Source organism: Kogia breviceps, chromosome 17 (assembly GCF_026419965.1).
Source record: "Kogia breviceps isolate mKogBre1 chromosome 17, mKogBre1 haplotype 1, whole genome shotgun sequence".
NCBI lineage: Eukaryota > Metazoa > Chordata > Mammalia > Artiodactyla > Physeteridae > Kogia > Kogia breviceps.
In genome coordinates, this window is record NC_081326.1 from 14,719,043 (window position 1) to 14,738,902 (window position 19,860).

The following is a 19,860-nucleotide window of genomic DNA, read 5'->3' on the forward strand; positions in this document are numbered from 1 at the left end:
GTCTTCAGAGAGATAAGAGTTGCAATTATGAAACAAGAAAGGATAGTATGAAAGGAGCATTTAGGGGCAAAAAGAGCTCCTGAAAGTTAAAAACATGAGAAGAGGAATGAGAAAATAGGATTAGGAGATAAAGCTGATAAAAACCTCCCAGAAAGTACAGCAAACAGGCAAAAAGGTAGAAAATAGGAGAAAAAAAAGTTAAAGGACAAGTCTAAGAGTTCTAACAAAATAATAGGGGTTTGAGTAAATGAAATAGAACAAAACAGGTGAGAGAAGGTATCAACGAGCAACTGCATTTTTGTGCCCAACAAAGCCATACCATCAAAGGTTAATTCTGTGTGCCTCTCTTCCTCAAGACCTTGATAAGCCTACCTAATGATCCAAATGTATTTTCAAGTTTGGTTTTTATTTTTAAAAATTAAAAACTTGTTTTTGGCTGTGCCATGCGGCACGTGGGATCCTAGTCCCCGACCAGGGATTGAACCTGTGTCCCCTGCACTGGCAGTGAGGAGTGTTAACTGCTGGACTGCCAAGGAAGTCCCTCAAATTGGGTTTTTAGATTCTGGAAGTCATAAAAAGTACACAAATAAGCTTAAATTATATGCATTAAGCTTAACTCACAGGACCATATTACTAGTAAGCAACAATAAAGCTTCACTAAAAAGATGTGTAATTATCATTAGCAACTAAAGACTCAGTATTTTCACAGGCTAACTCTAACAAACATTTACAAGTCAGATAATTTCACTACAATCCACCCCAGAGCATAGAAAAAGAAGGAAAATTTATGACTCCCAAACCTGATAAAGGCTGCACAAAAAAACTACCACCCAATCTCACTAATGAATATTGTTATGAAAATATTAACTAAAATATTAACAAATAAAATTCAAAAGCAAATGTAAAACTAATAACATCATGACCAAATAAAGTTTATTCAGAAAATGCAAGGGTGTTTCAATATTATAAGATCCCTGAAAATAATAATAAAGCTATGGAGAAAGCTGGTAAGATCATTTCCCTAGACACTGCAAAGACATTTGACAAAATTCAACTCTTCAATAACAGCATGTCAGAAAACTGAGGGCTTTGCTGGTGGTGCGGTAGTTAAGAATCCGCCTTCCAATGCAGGGGACATGGGTTTGAGCCCTGGTCCGGGAAGATCCCACATGCTGCGGAGCAACTAAGCCCTTGTGCCACAACTACTGAGCCCACGTGCCACAACTACTGAAGCCTGCGCGCCTAGAGCCTGTGCTCCACAGCAAGAGAAGCCACCGCGATGAGGAGCCCACACACCACAACGAAGAGTAGCCCCCACTCACCACAACTACAGAAAGCCCATGCGCAGCAACGAAGACCCAACGCAGCCAAAAATAAAATTAAAATATCCATTAAAAAAAATTGAAATGACTATAACTTAGAAGAGTTTCTCCTTTGCCAAAAAAAATCAAATCCTTTAATATTAAATATTGACATGTAAAGGCTTTAAACAATCTGCTAAAAATGTAACAGATATAAGGTACAAAAACATGAGACACTAGTGTAATGGGAGCAATTATTTTTGAGAGGGATTAAGAAGTGACATTAAGAACTATTCGGCTTTTGTGGTTTCTAACTCTATGCTTTATATATTGCAAACAATTATGATTTTACAGCTGCTCCAAGGGCAAATATTAAAGAGATGTTAGAAATCATCTCTTGTCTGATTTAACCTGCTGCAACCTGTTAATGAAAGTATTTGATGTTATATGAAAATGATTCCAGGAAGTATATTTCCAGCATTTATAAAAATATGTGAAGACAATCTACAGAATGGGAAAAAATTTTGCAAACCATGTCTCTCATAAGGAGTTAAGATCCAAAATATATAAAGAACTCATACAACTCAATAGCAAAAAAAAACCCAATTTAAAAAATGAACAAAGACCTGAACAGACATTTTTCCAACGAAGATACATGAAAGACCAACAGGGACATGAAAAGATGGTCAACATTACTAGCCACCAGGCAAATGCAAATTACTGGGTTGGGCAAAAAGTTTGTTAGTTTTTTCCGTAAGATAGCACTAGTAGCACTTAGTTGTCTTTAACTTAATTCAAAACAATTTTGTTAGACTCTACTGTGATAGCTGTCATATCAGCATGCATTAAGAAAAAACTTATCAAAATTGGTGAATTTTTGTGTAGCCATTTTAATATTGAAGATGGAAGAAAAATATCAACATTTTCGGCATATTACGCTTTACCATTTCAAGAAAGGTAAAAATGCAACTGAAATGCAAATAAAGATTTGTGTGGTGTATGGAGAAGGTGCCGTGACTGATCGAATGTGTCAAAAGTGGCTTGCGAAGTTTCGTGCTGGAGATTTCTCACTGGACGATTCTCCACAGTCGGGTAGACCAGTTGAAGTTGATAGCGATCAAAGAGAGACATTAATTGAGAACAATCAACATTACACCACGCAGGAGATGGCCAACACACTGAAAATATCCAAATCAATCATTGAAAATCATTTGTACCAGCTTGGTTATGTTCATTGCTTTGATGTTTGGGTTCCACATACATTAAGCGAAAAAAATTTCTTGACCGTAGTTCTGCACAAGATTCTCTACTGAAACGTAACAAAAACGTTCTGTTTTTAAAACAAATTGTGACGGGCGATGAAAAGCCGATACTGTTAAATAATGTGGAACGGAAGAGATCGTGGGGCAAGTGAAATGAACCACCACCAATCACACCAAAGGCCGGTCTTCATCCAAAGAAGGTGATGTTGTGAATGTGGTGGGGCTGGAAAGGAGTCCTCTGTTATGAGCTCCTTCCGGAAAACCAAACGATTAATTCCAACAAGTACTGCTCCCCATTAGACCAACTGAAAGCAGAACTCGATGAAAAACATCTGGAATTAGTCAACAGAAAACGCATAATCTTCCATCAGGATAACGCAAGACTGCATGACTCTTTGATGACCAGGCAAAAACTGTTACAGCTTGGCTGGGAAGTTCTGATTCATCTGCTGTATTCACCAGACATTGCACCTTCAGATTTCCATTTATTTCAGTCTTTATAAAATTCTCTTAATGGAAAAAATTTCAATTCCCTGGAAGACTATAAATGGCACCTGGTACAGTTCTTTGCTCAAAAAAATAAAAAGTTTTGGGAAGATGGAATTACGAAGTTGCCTGAAAAGTGGCAGAAGGTAGTGGAACAAAATGGTGAATACGTTGTTCAATAAAGTTCTTGGTGAGGGGAGAAGGAACTGGAGGAAAGTAGTCAAAGGGTACAAACTTCTAATTATAATGTAAGTACCAGGCATATAATATACAACATGATGACTATAATTAACATTGCTGTATGATATGTAAAAAAGTTAAGAGAATAAATCCTAAGAGCTCTCATCACAAGGAGAAAATTGTTTTTTCTTTTTTTCTTCTTTCTTTTTATTGTATCTGTATGAGATGACAGATATTAGCTGAATCATATTACATGGAAAAAATATGAAGGTGTGGTGTGTGTATCCTATCTTATAGCCAATCCTATGAACAATCATACATAGAATGCATTTATGGGCAGAAACCAATTTTTTTTTTTTTTTTTTTTTAATCTACCAAAACTCATTTGGAGAACCATTCTTTTTTTTTTTTTTTTTTTTTCCAGTATGCGGGCCTCTCACTGTTGTGGCCTCTCCCGCTGCGGAGCACAGGCTCCGGATTTTCAGGGTCTGCAAATTGCCTTATCCGTCAATGTGCCTGCAATGCCTCCTTTATTATTCCCCTCCCACTCTCCAAGCCAGAGCTCAGTTATGGCTTTCTTTGATATTTTCCAGGCTGAAGGCAATAAGATTTCTTAAATCAGGGGATCAGAAATTCCAGTTCTTCTGTCACCTGCGTGGTTAATGCTTTAACTTGCATAAAAACTGTGTTAAAATTCTCTTCACATAGGCAGGAGGGGAAAATGAAATGACATCAGAGGTGCTTTAGGAAAGATCCGAGGAACTGCAGCGGTGGCCTTCCCATGCATCAGGTAGAGCACTGATCTAGTTCTGCCGCTTCTGTGACAGACAGACTTTGTAACGATGGCCGTCTTAGAAAATTTAGAACAGTCAACAAAAGCTGTTGGACTAATTTTTCGCTGAGAAATTAAACTTAGTTCACTAGAAAATTCCTGAAAGTTACCTCCAGAATCAAATCTTTACTGAAAAACCTTGCTAACTTTCTACTATTTACTAAGGGTTCTTGGTGGATATTATCTCTGTTGTGTGGTTTTTTTTTTCTTTTTTTTTCAAAATTGGCAAGCAGAAAAGATCAACTGGTTATCAAATATTTGGAGACTTAGTAAATTTTAACCTTCTTCTTATAGAACTTTTGCTTAACAACGAGTCTTCTTGTTAATATTTAAAATAATTGGGTTTTACTGACTTGATAAAAATGGAAATTGGAAGCCACAGTCATCAGTAAATTAAATGTCTTATTCAGATTTTAGTGTAATTAGAATTCATATTTTGGGAAAATATTATTTACAAAGTCTTCTAAAAAAAGTGAGTTTACTTTTTTGATTCTCTGTATTAGTTTTTCTCCCAAATCTTAAAATAGACAGGTTCTCATACTTTATCTTAATCAGAATGCAGTAAAACAAAACTTAAATAGAATTCAGATAATATGGAGCTCCTTGGCATCAATTCATTCCATTAATCTGAGACAGTATTCCACTGAGAGGGGGTGGTGACGGGAAGCAAGATGTGGGAGGCTTTGGGGCACTGATACTGTTTCCTACTTTTTTTTAGGTTAAAAAATCCTTTTTTTCTTTAACTGAGATAACATTGATTTATAACATTACATATGTTTCATGAGTACAACCTTATATTTCTACTTCAATATACCCTACAGTATGCTCACCACCAATAGTTTATTTTCCATCGTCACGGTACAGTTGATCCCCTTTACCCATTTCACCCCCCCACTTCCCCTCTGGTAACCACTACTCTGTTCTATCTACACCATATTGTTGTTTCTTGATCTGTGTGCTGCTCATAGGGTTTGTTCAGTTTGCAACAACTCACCGTTGCACACGGATGATAGGTACGCTTTTCTGTTTGAATACTCTAATAAAAAGCTTAAAGTATGTGGTCTGTTCATGGCAGATGGGTGGCAGTAACTTCCAAGGACTGAATATTCTTAATCTGCAATCAGGTATAGATCTGATATTCATAATTCTGTGATAACCAATAAACCAGTACTGTGATACCCATGCCTTTGAGACAGAAGACTCAAGGAACCAACTACTGTCTCGACCCCTTTCATTTTCACTAGGGCTGGTGTGTGATGGGCGAAATTCTGTATTGTCCGAGAATACCAAATACTTTTTGAAGTAGCAGCTATATGATGTTTGTTTTCCTTTGGTACCATGAGCAAATTATACGAGATACTATCATATTTTCAACAAGAGCATTTAAAGAACATTCCCAGAAATTAGTTGGTTTATAAATTAAATTCTGTCCATCACTGAACACTGAAAAAAAGGGAACGCTGGTTTGAAAGGTGACATGGATACCCATGACTTCATTTTCTCTTTCTCATTCTTCTTTTCATTTACTCACCTCTTTGGAGCTCATAAATTTACTATCTGTAGGATAAACACCCATTACCTCCTAAGTGCCAGGGACTGAGGATCCAAAGATGAATCTGGGACCTGCCTGTGTCAGAGCGGCTAGCTTGTCATCAAACCTATTCCCTCTTTTTCCTGGGCACGAAGTTAAGCTCTATTTCCCTGTCTCTGCACAGTCAGGAGTGGAGCTTGACTGAATTTATAGCCAATGCAAGAGATGGCCGGGTCTGTGAAAACCTTCCAGGTAAGACCCCTTTCATGCTCTTTCTCCACCCACTGGGTTGACGGAGGTGAGCACAGCGACCTTGGAAGCCAAGGATTGAAGCTAATGGAATCACAAGATGCACAGAGCCTGAAACCTCACTTACAGGAGGGTCACTCACTAGTCAGCACCCCGTTTTGGAATTTATGTGACTGAGAAGCAAACTTCTTTCACCTCTGAGCCATTATGCACTTCTGGGTTGGTTGACCATAGCGACTAGAATTAACTAATATTGTGAAGCTAAGGAGTTGATTACCTTTTCAGGTACTTACATACAAAAAAAACTTACAATACAATTTAATACAAAATAATAAAGGTTATAGGAAAGTTAGTGGAGGGAATAGTGAATTATGCCTGGAAAGGGTTCTTGAAATAAGTAACATGTGGATTAGGTCTGAAGCATGAACAGATAAGAGTCAGGGAGATGAGTTATGGGGAAGGGGCAATGCCTAGTACAGGGGAAGGCATGAGCAAAGGCACGGCCACACAGAATGTCCTTGCTAACTATGCCTGTGAGGGGAGGGATGGGAGCGAAGACCAGAGAAGTCTGGGGCCAGACTGTGACACGGTCAGGAGAACAAACATTACCTTGTGTGCAGTGAGGGTTGTTCCAGGTTTCAACTGACATGGGAAATGAACGTCAGATTGGAAAGGGAGGGAGCCTGCAGACAGGAACACTGAGCAAGAAGTAGTGGTCGTGGACATGGAGAAAGAGAAGCGACATTGCCAAATATTTCTGAGGTTAAGAACTAACCTGATTAGGTGGGGAGGGCCGCGGGGAGGGATGCAGGGGAGGATGCAGGTGAAGAGGAGTCAGCTTGTATCTTAGATGGCAAAAAAAAATCTTAAGTACTGAGAGAGTAGATGTTCCGAAGTCAAGAAACAAGTACAGATTGTGGGGGAGAGAGAACCAGAATTAGTTCAGCTTCAAAGTTGACGAGTTTGAAACACCCTTTTGAATCCCTCAGATAGGTCACGGGGGATTATGGGCCTGGCCAGCGTGTTTACTTTAGGGATGGGTCACCTTTTGGAAGTGAGAGCACGAGAGAACCCTGAATTTAACTGATGGGTAGAAATCCCTAAATCACCCTAGCAGGAAATGTTAATCTATTTTTTAAAATTTAAATTTTATTTATTAAAAGAAGGTAATCAACTAATTCAAACAAATAATTTTAAAAAGGCAGATAGAGTGAAAACTCCTTCTCTTTTCCCGTTTCTCAAGCAACCCAATGTCTCTTTCCCAGAGAAACCAATGTTAGCAGATCTTATGGATCTGCTGAGGTATTTCCTGAGGTATTTTCACTCAGACAAGCAAATATGTCTTGTCTTTTTACAACACATATACACAGACCCCTCCCCCCACAGCCCGCCTTCCCCGTCTCAAGGACGTTCACATACCTTAGCGTGGCGCCTTCAGTCTTAATCACATCTCCATCTTTCACATAAACATACTGTTGCTCTCCATCTCCTACAGTTTCTTTTCTCTTGGGATTCCGTGGGAGTTTTTTAATGCAGTATGTACTGTCTAGTCACAAAACACGTAAAATATGTTAAGTCACACTTTAAATGATAATTTAGCCTTTTACAAGATCAACTTCCATAGAGCGAACACTTGAGATTGGCTGCAAAAAGTCTTACCAGTAAGAGGCAACAGAAAATGGGATGAATTGTAGCAGCAATATCTCTGGGACGGTAACTATTTCCTCCACCTTAACAAAAAAGTTTTTTATTCTCTCATGTCCTTCCAGGTCTACATAAAAGCCTTTGTGTTTTTCTAGTCACTCCTCTTTTATATAAAAATTTGGAAGTAGCACTCACAGTCTCAGCTAGGTTTGAGATCAAGATGGGTGTTGAATACGGTATAGCACTGGGAACTTTACTCAATACTCTGTAATAACCTATATAGGAAAAGAATCTGAAAAAGAATAGATACACGTATATCTATAAGTGAATTACTTTGTTGTACACCTGAAACTAATACAACATTGTAAATCAACTAGACTCCAATAAAAAATAAAGATTAAAAAAAAAAGATGGGTGTTGAAGAGGCAGTAATACCAAAACTGGGAACTTTTCCCTATCTAGGTGCCTAACATAGAATGAAAGAGGTTATGGCATCATGGCAGTACTTAATAATAAAAGGATAATAGTATAAAGTTCTTTCTGTGAAAGCTGAAAGGAAGCCCCAAACCCAGGGCTAAGATACGAAACCATTAAAATAAATGTAACCTATAGTACCCTCACTGACACAAAGAAAATCAATTACTTAGCCAATCAATAGCTGAGTGGCAATCATCTAACCAGTAAACTATGTACAGTGAATACAAGCACCAAGACACCAAAATGCTTAAAAACTGTCATAGCGGAGGGAAATAAAACACAAACAGGCAATAATTGGAGAACTATACTCAGTCCCATTTAAGGGATACTAAATGGACAATTCAGCTACTAAAAGCAGCAGGTGTTTAGAGAAAGGAGAAACAATTAGAAAGGGATTCACAGAGATGATAGAACTTGAGGTGTGACTTACAGGATGAGTAGGGTGGCAAAAGGTTCAGAGAAAGACCTGTAGGTAAGGGAAACAGCGTTAGTAAAGGCACAGAAAGGAGGATGAGCGTGGCATACGTGCCAAACAATGCCACCAACTTGCCTAAAGCAAAACCCTGGCTGGAAAGAGTGGCACAGTAAGGTGAGCTCAGATCATGGAGGGCCTTAAAGTGCCTTTCAGAGAACAGCGGGATTTAAACTTTACGGCATGTGGCTACCATTCACACTTTAGTAAGAAACTGAAATAGTGTTAACAGGTGGATTAGTATGGCAGCTGTAGGTGGGGAGACTGGAGAGGGAGAGATCAGAAAGACCAGGACGGGGTGACTGCGATAACACTGCTGGAAGGTACTGAGCCTCAGGGCTACAGTGGTATCAATGGAAATGCGGAGGGAGAAAAAGACATGCAAAGGAAAACTAACAAGGCATAGAAATCTGGCTAGTAGGAAGGATAAAGGATAGAAATACCACAAATATAATAAAAATAAAACAACAGCAACTAGACCTTCCCTCTCCAGCGCCAAATTCCATTGCTTTGTATCTTGAGAGGCTGAAGCAAAAAATAATATGCTATTCTGGGAACTGACGTTACACGGTAAGGCTGTCTTCATTTTAGGGTGAGATAGCAAGGTTTTTTTGTTTGTTTTTATTTGTAATCTGCATAATTTTGTTTTTCAGTAAAGAAGTGGAGATACTACATCTCTAGTTGTGAGGCAGATGATCCTTCCAAAAAACTCACAACTATCTCAAAATTACAAAACAAATGTCACACTATAAAATAACTCCGTGCCAGTTTTTAAAATTATGTGCAAATTTGAAAACACATATCCTATTCACAATAGTAATCTATACAGGCAAGATGGAGAAGAGCATGCTGAAATCAATCATATGATAGTAATTATTATTTTAAATAAAGCTTATTGAGATGTAATTCACATACTATAAAATTCACCCTTTTGAAATGTACAATTCACTGTTGTTGTTTTTTTAGTGTATCCAAAGAATTGTATAACCATAACCACCATAAAAGTTTAGAACATTCCGAAACCCTATACCCAATGGTACTCATTCCCTATTCTCTCCTTCACCCAGCCCTTGGCAACCACTTATCTACTTTCTGTCTCTATCATGTAATTATTTTAACAGGAGGAAACCCTCAGTCATTTGTTAAGGTTTATGGATTATAATATCATTGCCAATGCTAATTATTTAAGCTGATACAAACATGTGATATTGCTCATGTATAATATTTTCTAACATTCTAACTGAATAGCAAGAAGCAAACATTTGACTCCTAGGACTTGGATGTTGAATACATGGCAAAAGGGCTTCCCTGGTGGCACAGTAGTTGAGAGTCTGCCTGCCAATACAGGGGACATGGGTTCATGCCCCGGTCCGGGAGGATCCCACGTGCCGTGGAGCGGCTGGGCCCGTGGGCCATGGCTGCAGAGCCTGTGCGTCCGGAGCCTGTGCTCCGCAACGGGAGAGGCCACAACAGTGAGAGGCCCGCATACCGCAAAAAAAAAAAAAAAAAAAAAAAAAAAAAAAAAAAAAAAAAAAAAAAAGCATGGCAAAGGCCCAACTTCAGCTGCAAAATAATATTAGGTAACAAAATATATTTTACAAGATTTACCCAAAACTAGCCAAAACAAAAAACTTGAGCACCCTGGGGCTATACAGTTCTCATGTCTGGTAAAATTCTGGCTCCCTGTAAGCCACTATGAGTTCCCAAATCACACACTGATCATATTTTAAATTTTTGGAGGCAGATTGCTTCCGTTACCGTAACTTCCCATAGAAATCTTATAAATGGCATTCATAATTTTGCTGTGGCCTGTAAAAACACAGGAAGTTAGCATTGTAGAGTACTTGAAAAATTCTGCCATACTAATAGTTAAACAAAGTTATAAAAAATTTAAACTATTAAAATATGGAATAAAAAGAAATTATAAAGCAAAATGGAACAAGAATGCTAGTGATTAAGGATTTAGAGAATGAAGAAATACATGGAAATTTGGGGGGGAGATCCTGAAAGGTACCCCTGAACAATTTCAGTGCTGAGGAACTCAAGGTCTGCATGTAGCTGGTCTAGCTTCAATAAAGTTCAGAACGAAACACAACAAGCCACTTCTCAAACAAGTATTAAAGTTTTCGTCGCTATAAAGCAGTGTCAAATTTCTTTTTGATTTTCTTTAAATCAACACTATAGGTAATCTATCATATAAATATTCATTATTTGTAGGGAACCCCAAACTATGTTAATTTTTAATTTAAAGAAAGTGGGTCAGATGTCCAGTAACAGGTGAATGGATACACAAATGGTGGTATATTCCTACCATGGATTACTACTTGGCAATAAGAAAGGAACAAAACTACTGATGCATGAAACGGGTGAATCTCAAAAACAAGATGCTAATGTGCAAGAGGCCAAAGAGTGATGCTGTATCCTTCCATTCTAGGAAACTTTAGAACACAGGCAAAACTAATCTATGGTGATATAAAGCAGATGAGTGGTTGCTGGAACTGGAGGGGGAATCACTGCAGAGTGGCACGAGGGGACCTCTTTTGGGGGTGGTAGGAGTGTTCTTTATCTTGATTGGAGTGGTCACATAGGTGTTTGCCAAACTATACCTTTTATGGGTACATTTTATGTATGTAAATTCAAGTTCAATAAAGCTGATTTATGAAGGAGAGAAAGGGGGCCATAAACATTTCAAATTTTCAAGCTGACCCGCAAGCTAAAAGAGCTGGCCAAAGCTAAGTAAGGATCCTCGGCATAGTTTTTTAATTCACAAAATTTAATGATGGACAAGAGAAAGAAAGGTGAGGACAGGTCAGATTAAGACAGAATGATTTCCTGCGGAGGGCAGTCCCTTCGGATTGGAAGAAAGGAGGTTAGAGGGTAAGAGAGTGAGGGGAGACAGGTCTTTACGATGGGCCGCCTGGTGATATTGGGGGCTGTGCCTGAGACTATGTTGGTGTCCCAATTATAGTCTCAAGGCCTAAAAAGATAATTACAAACATTAAAAAATACTAGTCGAATGTCTACATGCATCCCTTTTATGAATGAACATTCTTGACCTCCTTGTCTTTCCTGTGCCTTGCACACACACAAAGTCCCACTCCAGTGCCTCTGCCCCGGCAATGCCCTCTGCTGGGTGTGCCCTCCTCTCAGACACAGTACAGCTTACCCCCTCTCCCTCCACCCCAGACACCACTGCTACCGCCCTCCTCCGCTTTACTCTCTCTCCCCTTGCCTTCATGTAGCTTCATTTTTCTTCATAGCACCTGTCATCATCTGACCTAAGATTCATTTACCATTTACTTTCCCAACTAGAATGAAGCTCCATGAAGGCGGTCTTTGTTTTGCTCACTGCTAGGTCCTGTGTGCCAAGAATAGCACCTGGATTTAGCAGTGCCTCCAGTATTCACTAAAGGAAAGAATGGATGGAGGGAGGGAGGGAGGGATGACTGGATGGATGGATGGGTGGATGGATGGATGAATCTATGTGTGTGATGGTAGGATGAGGGAATAAGGGAGATGGTGAGGTGTCAGTACTGAATAGGTTTCAGGGACAGAGAATTATCAATACAATGCTCTTTCCCCAGTATTTCAGTTTATTCTGGTAATTGCCTTATGTTACCGAAGATGTGAGGTCACATTTAGAATGTGGATAAGAACATATCCACCTCACAGTACTCAGGCCAAATGTTCAGCACAGTGCCTGGCACGCAGTAAATGCTCAACAGTAGTTAGTTATTATTAAATCTGAAATAGTAATTGTCATACAAACTAAATTAAAACTGATCTTCATCACTGGGCAAAGGTGAAAAATAAGAGGGAAAAGAGATCTGAAATAGAAAATAGGACCTTCCCTTTCCTCCTCTGTTAAAACTGGGGATAGTATTCAAGTTACAGTAATTTCTGAAAGTACCATTTAAATATGTAAGTAAGCTAGTAAATGGTTTACTAGCTTACTTAGCTCTGTTAACTGAAGTAAATTATTCCAAAGACACAGTTTTCTCCAATGAGCTTAATGAATGTTCTCTGTTTACCGTTATTGATGTTTTTACAAATATCTCCTATGCCTCCGGTATGATCACGGTGCCAATGGGTCACTATGATTTCCTGGATTGCTGTGTTAAATTCTGTCAGAGCCTGCTTTAAACAGATGATATATTCTGGAATTGCTGGTTCTCCAGTGTCAATGAGGATTCTCCTGAAAATTAAATGGAAGATAATCATACAGCCAGAACACAGAGTTTGTATCAGCATATTTCTCACACAGATAATTTACATTACATTTAAGAAACTGCACAAATTGCCTTTTTTCCAACGTGCTTGAAAACCAGCTGTATGTTATTTCAGCTTAACTATAATCATCTCACCTTCAGAAAGTTCTTTGAAAAAAACTTATAGATAAATGTGAGTCTGAGCAAGGAATAATAGCTATGGTATTCAACACTTACATAGCACTTAAGAGAAATAAGGCATTGTTCCAAGGACCTGGCATATAACAATTGTATTTCTCGTAACACCGTTTTGAAGTAGGCATTTCATTATTATATCCAGAAATTAAGTAACTTGCCCAAGGTTACTCTGCAAAGATAGGGCAGAAGCAGCATTTGCACCCAGGTATTCTGGCGCCAGAAGACACGCTTTTATCCACGCTGCCTTTGAGATCTTTTACAGCATCCTCAAATGTCTCGGAGATATGAAAGAATCTGATTCGATGTGTCCCTAAGGAAACTTAGTCTTCTGCACTATACACAAAACGGATCACCGAAGTTTTACACGGGCTGCCCTATGTGAAAGTGCAGGCAGCAGGGGAGTGTCGGGGAGTGTCTGAGCTGCTTCCTTTCTCTACTCAGACCACCTCATTAGATATCTTTTTCTGCCTGTGCTTCTGAACCCACCTTCTACTTTGTTTGCCCTTTCTCACTATTTTATGGGATGATGGTCTTTCTCTCTGAAGTTTTCTGGAAGAAATCAGGGTGACATTTTCCTCCTCCAGAACCAATTCACTGATTTAAATTCACGCTGTTTCACAGGAATCCCTCCCGAATTCAGGCTGGGGGAGAGATGATTCATCTTGATGCAAAGTTTCAGTCATTCTATTTGTGTATTAATTCATCAATAACTGTTTATGAATGATCTGCTATGTACCATGCCTTTCCTGCAAGACAAAACCCCATCTTATCCTGGAGAAACAACCTGACTTTGTATGTTAATGATGACATCTGTAACAGCAATTTTAGTACATTAATGATGTTGACAACAGCAATTTTAGTCATCTGACTCTGGTGGATGAATATTTAGGTAGCACAGGACTGAGGGCAGAGGGGACAAGAAAGGAAATAAAGTTTGGATAGAGAGATTAGTCATAAACTCAGTAAGGAAACGTGGCTTTAGGGGAACTCGGTTTCACAGTCACTTGTCCATTCAAGACACACTGTGCGTCTCTGGAGGAAGTGGACTACATGGGAAGCACCTAGAATCATTCTTCATGTGGCGTAAGTACAACCTCAGCTGTAAACTGGAAAAAAAGGTTGTTCCCTCCTTAACAAACAGCAAGTCTATCAATGATGTCTGTGAAGAGTTAGTGCAGAGGATCAGACACGGCCATCTCTAGGTGGGCTGTATCCTTCATAGCCCCAGACAATACCCCATCTTAGGATGTCATTTTGCAAATGCGAGTTATGCTAATCCAGGGGACAAGAGAAGAGTGCAGAAGAATCTGTACAGGTCTGTGACCAATTTATTCACCACAGCACAGGGCCTGGCATGCAGTAACAATCTGCTACGTGAACGGAGAAAAAAATTCTTCAACTAGCAGGAGTTAGTGGCATCAACTCCCTCAATTAGGTATTTTCTAGCAACACTGAGATAGCTATTAAACGGTCTCTGTCAATTTGCTGTCCCTCTTACAAAATCATTAAGTACTTTCTGAGCATCTACTATAAACCCAGTATTGTCTGGATGCTATAAGGGAGGAAAAAGTGAGTAAAGTAATAGCTGACATGCTTTCCCCATGCTAGAATTTAAGTACTTTAGACATGAATTTTTCACTTAAATTTCACTGAATCCTCATAACATCCGCCTGAGGTGGGTACGATACAACTCTCACTGTACAGATAAGGAATCTGACGTTTAGCGAATCAACTGTCTTGTCCACTGCCATGAGCCAGGTACTGGGACCTGATAATCAGAGCCCAGCGTCTTAACCCCAACTAGTCCACTAGACTGCCTTTTCCTATTAAGAAGAAATAGTATACTCACCCTCAAGGTATTTACAATTTTGATAGTAAAGATTAAAACTCCATCTTTTAGAGGTTCTTAGGCAGAGGAGGAATGTGGAAATACTCTTTGGAAGATCTGGCTATTATTGGTCCATTCAAATGTTTACTGAATACCTCTGTACTAGGCATCCCAGTAAGTCTGAGTGCTTTAGGGAAATTCATTTGGCATCTATGGGCTGATCAGAAAGAGGAAGGAATACTGGTTAAAACTGCAGTTATCCAGCAATAATAGAATCCTAACAGAGCAAATGAAGGGAAAAAGAGAATGCTCATTCATTCAGCAAATATTTACTGTACTATGTACAAGGTTCTGCGCTAGGTGCCACAGATATAGTAATAAATAAACCTTCGTTGAATTTATATTCTAGTGGGGAGTGGAGTTGGGGAAAGACATTAAGCTTCTTCCTACACACAAAAAATCATTTTATTATTGACATAAGGGCCGTGACAAGTATGAAATGCTAAGGCAGTGTATTACATTAACCTAACACAGCGTAAGGCGTCAGGGAAGGCGTTATTGAGGAAACGTTATTTTAACAGAGCTCTAAAGGATGAGTGAGGTTGGCTGGGTGAAGAGAAGGATAAGTGGGAGACAGAGAGGAAAGCAGGCATGAAAACTCTGAGGCGGAGTGGATAGAGCCCATGTGGCTGGGATGGGAGAGAAGCTTGACTCAGGGTGATGAGACAGATCGGAGATCAGAATATCACAAGCCCTTCTAGTTTCCATTTTCCAAAAAATCCAACTCTGTTATGTTGGTGAATCACAAAGTTTTAAATGCAGCCAGACACATCTCTTCTGTGACTTCTGATGTCAACTGAATTGCCACACCCTTACGAAACCTCTCCTGACAGTGACTAGATTAAAATCTTTAATTATACGGTTCCAGAACTCTAGACTTACTCTTCATCGGCCTTGTCAAATGGTAAATTATATATCCATTTCGGGGGCTATATGTTTTTTTTTGTTTTTTTTTGGCCACACTGAGGCTAGTGGGATCTTAGTTCCCCAACCAGGGATTGAACCCAGACTCTCGGCAGTGAGAGCACAGAGTCCTAACCACTGGACCACCAGGGAATTCCCTGGGGGCTATTTGATTTATGGTATCTACAATTCACCAAGCCAAGTGAAAGCAAAACTATTGTTATGTGTGTATTTTTTCTACCGAGTCCATAGTAGACTCCTAGTATATTGCCTGAGACACAGTAGGCACTTATAAATGTTTCTACTATGAATGAAGGCTTTCTTTTTTATCAAATAATATTTAAAAGAGTCAGTAAGAAATATTATGTCTCCAAAAACTTTAAAAAAACACCAGAGGTGTTTTATTAAAGGGCAACTTAATCAAGACCAAGTTGTAGTACTACTTTACAAACAGACCTCATTTTAAGCATACTGCAAGGAAAAAAAAGTATCACGTTTCACCTACGTATAATAATGTCCCTTGAAATGTCATTTTGAAGCTCCTCCCATCAAGGATGGCAGTCTGTTTCCTCATCCTTTGAGCATGGACTTACACTGGGTTTTCCTACTGAAAACAGACTGACGTGAAAGCGACGGCTTGCCATTCGTAAGCCTCAGCCTACAGGTCTTTCCGTGCTTCCTCTCACTCCACTGGAACCCTGAAACTAGCCAGTGAATAAGCTAGGCTACTCTGCTGCAGGATAAGAGACCAGAACACAAAAAACAAGAACCCCACAATACTCCTTTGGCTATGTGGGGGAGAATGGATTGAACAGGGACAAAAGTAGATGCAGAGAAGCCAGACTATTTTAAAAGCCTAAGCAAGAGTTGTACTGGCTTGGACTGGGTGACAGCAGTGAAAATGCTATGATCTTCTTAATGGCTTGGATATGTGTGTGCAGGAAGCAAAGAAAAATGTCAAGGAGGGTAAGCAATCATTTGCCTTGATCAAATGTGGGGATGGTTCTCTTTACCAAGATTTGGATGACTGGAAGAAGACCAGAGGGAAACAATGAGTTTCAAGTGGCTGTGAGCTTCCAACTAGAGATTTAAGAAGCCAGTTGGCTATCCTAGTCTGAAGATGAAGCTTGGATTTGTCTACACTGGAGCTATAAATTTGGGAGTTATTAATGAATAAAACAGGTGAAGCCAAGGAAGTAGACAAAATCCCCTAGGTAAAGAACATAACAATGGGAACAGAAGAAAGAGTAGGATTGCCTTGTGAAGGGCTCAAACACTTAAAATACTTGGTAAAGAGGATGATTCTATAAAGGAAATTGTATAAGAGTAGCTAGAGAGGTGAGAGGAAACCAGGAGAATGCGGTGTTTAGCAAATCAAGGAGGGAGTGGTCAATAGCATCAAAAGATATTGAAGTTCAAATAAGATGGGAATGGAAAAATGCCATTGGGTTTAGTGATACAGGAGGCACCTGTGATCTTAGTGGAATAGATGGATACCATTAATGGAACCACTTACTTGGACCCAATTAATATTCATCTCTAGCCACCTAACGTCTACTTTATACAGCAGAGCAGCAGCATCTGTACATTAACTGATTCTAGTTCAACTACATGGGTTCATCATCACCTCGCTCTCATCTATGAGTGATTCCACTGGCCGTTCCACTCCCTAAGTTTATGTGGGTAGTCTAAGCAGCGTAAGATGGAAGCCTGTGAATCTGCCCTTCCCTCAATCAGTTCCAGGTTCCTCATGTCTTTTAGCACCAGCACCTTGCCACGCAGAGTGTGATTCTAGTGTTTAAAGACACAGTATGGATTTTTCATACAACATGGCCCCTAAACCTAAGCCAACTTCTTCATCTGGTTTTCAAACAGAACCAGCCATCTGTTTCACCACTGGAAGAAAAGGAGGCTGTGCTGAACTTACTGAGAGAGTACACTGATCTCCAGCATAGTGTTTTCCTGAGAGACTTTCTAGGATAATTTTGACTACATGCAATTTTCATGTTAGGTACTGTCTTTTAGAGCTCGTTTAAGATGACACACTGCAAAGTGAAGAGCATACCTATGTACTTCCTAGGGTGAGGGAATCTCAGCTAACCCAGGCTCTACGCTAGATTATCAGGTCTTTTTTTGTGCTTAATTTTCTGTTCTCCTCGATTCCGGAGGCAGCTCAAAGCTCTGACCCTGCCTTGTTTACCCTGGACTCAACTTGTTGCTTTCTGCTTGATGTGTAGTACTTCCAGACCCTCCATCCTGCTGCTTCTAAAATTGTGATTTACTGGAAAAAGGCAAATACAGTGGATACTTCAAATAAAAGCCCAATAAACTACACTTATTAAACCGTTTTCAGTAATCAACTATATTTTACTAATTGTAACACGTCCGGACTGAACAATTAAATTCTGGGCTCAAGCGGAACTATATCTTATTTTCATTTTCTATTATCTAGAGTATACTAAAGACTAAGTACTATACAAAAATTGCTCAATGCACTTATTGTGCAGTAAATCACATGTTCCCATTTCTGCATAATTCTACTAAAACAGAATGCATCTGAACAAGAGAAAAATCTTAGAAATACAGACAGGTTATTCCCTCCGCAGAGTAATTTAAATAAGGCCACGCAACAGCAACAAAAACAGTTAGTTAGCTTCTCTTTCCCAAGAGCTAGGGGGCGCTTCAACAGACTCGAGCAATTTGAAGCAAGAAAATCCTGCCCTCTGCTGCTGAGTTAAGAAAAAGGCCTCAGCACAACGAATGGCTTTTGCGAACCGAAGTTAAAACTCCGAGCCAAACACCAGTGAAAGTCAGGTGTGGAAAGTAAACGCTTTCCTGGATTAACTCCGGGCGATTCTAGTTTCTCACAGCCTAAACACGTCCATCCCGGCATTCAATATCATGCAAAGTAAATTAGGTCTCAAAACCACGAAGTGGTTTTTTTCATTAGCCAGCTGTAAGCTAGAGAGCTGACCACCCAGGGTGGTCGTTATCTGGAGGTGGTCCCGCCCGATTGGGGCGGGACGCCGTGGTGCCGGCTGCGGGCGCACAGCCTCTGCGCCCGCGGCGAGCAGCCCTCGCAGCCCCAGCTCCGTGCGTCCCGCGGGTCGATGTGTAGGATGCGGGGTCGAGGGACGGGGGAAACGTTTACCTGGGGCCGGTCCCCACCAGGTAGGTGTTGGTGCCCTGCAAGGTCATGGGGCCCGGGTTACAGCCCAGGACGCGAATCACCCGACTGGACAGCCGTTCGACGCGCTGCAGGGCGGCTGCCATCTCCAGCCGCCGCTCGCCCGCCCTGAGCGAGAAGAGCAGCCGGAGAGCGGAACAAGCAACCAGGCTGGGGGTGGGGCGGGGGCCAGCTGTCACGTGACGCCGCGCGTGCAGAGCGGGGTGTGGCTCGGCTGCTGGGCCAGGGGCAGAGGTCACGTGAGGCGCAGGGGCGGGCAGTGGAAATCAGCTACTGTGCCGCGGGCGGGGCCCGCGAGCACGTGACAACGCGCGAGCGGCGCGGGAAGGGAGGAGGAGTCGGTTGTTGCGCGAGGGGCGTGGCCAGCGGCCACGTGATGCTGCCGGGGTTTCGCTGGCCACAGCGCGCGGGATTTGGTGGGCGTGTGGTGTGAGGCGGCCCGAGGTCAGACTGTGTTCTCGGCCAGCGGACGCTAACGCCTGTCATAGAAAGTGGTGCCTTCGCAGTAGTTTGTGTCCAGGCAGACGAGTTCATTCAAGTGCACGAGAGACCTTTTAACCGGGGAAGTTTTGTGATGGAGCGAGGGGTTTGGGGTTAGTTACTGAGGACGAAATCCCGGGAAGGATCGCTCGTCGGGTTTTCAGGCGAGGGTGAGGGGTGTATGCGTGTGTCCTGTGTGTGTCCTGTGTCCTGTATGTCGTGCTTGTGTCGTGTGTCCTGTGTGTGTGTGTGTCCTTTTACAATAAACAGCAGTAACGAAGGTTTATTTAGCACTTACTGTTGTGCTGAGTGCCACTCTCTCATTTAAGCTTCCCAGCGTGAAGAGGAAGGCACTTTTTTTTTTTTTTTTTTTTTTTTTTTTGTGGTACGCGGGCCTCTCACTGTTGCGGCCTCTCCCGATGCGGAGCACAGGCTCCGGACGCGCAGGCTCCGCGGCCACGGCTCACGGGCCCAGCGGCTCCGCGGCACGTGGGATCCTCCCGGACCGGGGCACGAACCCGTGTCCCCTGCATCGGCAGGCGGATTCTCAACCACGGCGCCA

General features: G+C 41.0%; 1 protein-coding gene across 5 annotated transcripts in view; it reads right to left on the reverse strand.

The window, feature by feature from the left end:
- LOC131743672 (endoribonuclease LACTB2) overlaps positions 1-19,059 on the reverse strand; it is a 46,844-nt gene extending 27,785 nt beyond the window's left edge. Inside the window, exons 1-4 of one of the 5 annotated variants that reach the window (XM_067017579.1) lie at positions 18,783-18,986; positions 12,466-12,629; positions 8,393-8,428; positions 7,261-7,387 (exon numbers count right to left, since the gene is read on the reverse strand). In XM_067017579.1, the coding sequence (XP_066873680.1) occupies positions 7,261-7,387; positions 8,393-8,428; positions 12,466-12,629; positions 18,783-18,904 (449 nt within the window). In that variant the 5' untranslated portion in view covers positions 18,905-18,986. Of the gene's footprint in view, positions 1-7,260; positions 7,388-8,392; positions 8,429-12,465; positions 12,630-18,782 lie in introns of all 5 variants that reach the window. The other 4 variants (XM_059042556.2, XM_067017578.1, XM_067017577.1 and 1 more) reach the window with 4 other exon arrangements.
- Positions 19,060-19,860: the final 801 nt, after the last annotated feature.